This window comes from Phytophthora parasitica, assembly GCF_000247585.1.
Source record: "Phytophthora parasitica INRA-310 unplaced genomic scaffold supercont2.2, whole genome shotgun sequence".
Lineage (NCBI taxonomy): Eukaryota > Oomycota > Peronosporomycetes > Peronosporales > Peronosporaceae > Phytophthora > Phytophthora nicotianae.
The window spans coordinates 616417-618726 of record NW_008648988.1 but is presented as its reverse complement, the minus strand read 5'-3'; the positions used below and the strand labels follow the sequence as shown (position 1 = coordinate 618726).

The 2310-nt window shown below is 46.6% G+C and overlaps 2 protein-coding genes across 2 annotated transcripts in view; one reads left to right on the top strand and one right to left on the bottom strand.

The window, feature by feature from the left end:
- Positions 1-52: 52 nt before the first annotated feature.
- PPTG_02251 (hypothetical protein) lies at positions 53-927 on the bottom strand (the record flags this gene model as incomplete). Its single annotated transcript, XM_008893295.1, has 4 exons — positions 53-80; positions 154-183; positions 240-442; positions 514-927. The coding sequence occupies 4 exons, from the start codon at positions 925-927 to the stop codon at positions 53-55; spliced, it is 675 nt and encodes a 224-aa protein (XP_008891543.1).
- Positions 928-1240: 313 nt separating this feature from the next.
- The window catches only part of PPTG_02250 (hypothetical protein), a gene marked incomplete at its 5' end in the record, with an annotated part of 3714 nt that continues 2644 nt past the window's right edge, over positions 1241-2310 (top strand). Inside the window, one exon of the mRNA XM_008893294.1 lies at positions 1241-1247. Within this exon, the coding sequence (XP_008891542.1) occupies positions 1241-1247 (7 nt within the window). The remainder of the gene's footprint in view (positions 1248-2310) is intronic.

Sequence of the window (2310 nt, the reverse complement as noted above, 5' to 3'; positions counted from 1 at the left end):
CTGACTTCCCAAACGCCTTCGATGCGCTGCGTGTGCGCCCCATTAGCAGGGTTCACGAAGTTGGTCGAATGGTTGACCCACTGGTGAGAATAATCCATACCTTCCAGGTACGGATTATTCTCAATGTTGTGGCGTCCGTCCGCAGTGACGTACGACGGCCACATGTCGCTCATGATGTGGGACCTACCAAAAATATTAAGTTGCCAAATAACACAGTAGTTAATGTAAATTTTACGTACCCCGGTAGGACAAATTTTCTAATTTCAGCGGACAGTCGAGGCTTCGTGCGATCCTCGTATACGACGCTCGCGAAGAACATGTTGGTCGTGCGTTCAACGCCTCCGAAAAGCCAGAAGTCAGGGTGGCGGGCGCCCACGTTGTTCTTCGACTTTTTCTTGATACTTGTTTCGTCAATTTCGACTATGTGGCCTGGTCCCCCAACCTATTTGAAACAAATTAATTAGCAATAATTATTATATATTTACAGTCAATATTTTCTTTTAAAAAGCAAACCTGCATAGGACTGCGCAGCATCTCGCGCGAGCAAATGTCGCGGCAGAAGCTGTACCAGTCAGTCAAAGTGTGCGAGCTGTGGCCCGTCATTTGCTGTGCGTGCGTGCTGGGCTCTCGTTTAGCCCAAAGCCAAAGTAGCAGGACCGCGTCCTGGATAGTGAGTCCTTGGCCCTCGAAGAAGGAGCCCTTCTTGTACGTCCGCTCCAAGCGGCACCCAGAACGGCAGCATCTAAAGCGCTTGCCGTTCGGGGAGAGGCGCATGGCCTCGCCGCATGACGGGCAGTCTCTACTGCGAGGTAAAAGGCCTACCTTTAGACACCACTGAATGGCAGCCGCCTCGGTGGCGCAAGCCGCCATAATAACTGCCAAGCAGAAGTCGTCGCACTCTGCGACGTCATACATTTCCCGTGGCATGGCGACTTTGCTGAAGTTGCGAGAGAGCGAGTTCTAAAGTGAACTGGCCTCCAGCAAATTTGTGTACCTACTTCCCACAACGATACAGTACTGGCTGTCCTTGTGAGTTGCTAATGTAATTTTTATTTTTATTTTTGTGCGTTGTTAATGTAATTTTTATTTTTAATTTTGAAAATTTTGAAAATGCGGGGTAAGACTGCGGGAGTGCCCAAGAAGCTCGTCATTGCGATTCCATGCCGCACTAGTCAGGTTGGCACTTCCAGACGAAACGAAGATATCGTCTTTGTATGTAAGAATGAGTAGTTTGTAGTGCATGATAGGTACGGTGGCGGACAGGAATGCCAGCGTTGATCAACAGCTTGACGCATTCAATAGCAGAAGGGCACGAATGAACCCACTTCCGGTCAATAACGCACACGCTTGTGCAGCCGATGGAGCCAGATGAGAGCGCGGAAAAAAGCAATGTCTGTCAGCGCGTAGAAAGCCAAGTCAGCTCCCGTAACAGCATTGTCCTCAAGTCTGTGGAGTAGCGCGGTTCTTGCGATGTAGTCAGCATTAACATAGCGTACTACTGTAGTTGTAGCCCGCTTTATAGCACGGCGAGGGCCGGATCTGGGCTTGCCGCTTAGGACATTTCGGACAGTATTAGTAGTGCAATTGTATTTTTTGCGAGGACAGCAGCGTCGGGATTCCCACGAAAGCACCCACTACTCTGCAAGTAGGCCTTTGCGTCAGCTTTGATGGCGGTTATCACGGCGTCTGACAGCATCGCGACCGTGGAGTCAATTTTGGTAAATGAAGAGCGCCGTCATAATAAAAATGAATTGTGCCAACACTTTTGTGTTTTTCTGTAAAGTAATTTGATACAATTATTGCAGTACATAACGGTAACGACAATTTTATTCCAAAAAATTACACTGAAAAACATCTAATTTATCAGTACTGGCTTCCAGCCATATTTTATAACTCAACGACAACGAACTTGTAGAACTTTCGATGAAAAAGTCGCTTGCCGTTGGATGGCATTCAGACGAAAAAAACCCATTAATCTTTTTATGTTTTTTTTTCGTGAATGCCATCCCGGCCAATCAGCATGCGTACCGACGAGTTTTTGGCACTAAGTTAATAGGGTTGTAATACTTAACGACTCTTCCCTAAAAGTTATCAGGGGTTGTAATACTTAACGACTCTTCAATTTCAATTAGAATTTGAAACCAATCTAATTTAGCTCCCGGAATTAGAACGAGATTAAAACTCCGAACTAACGTTACTTCAAATAGAAGCGTGCAATTTCAAATTGGACAGCATCCGCCGGCAATATGCATCGCCTCCGCGTAAGTCGCGACCGTGGAGTCAATTTGGTAATGTGGCATGGTTTATTTA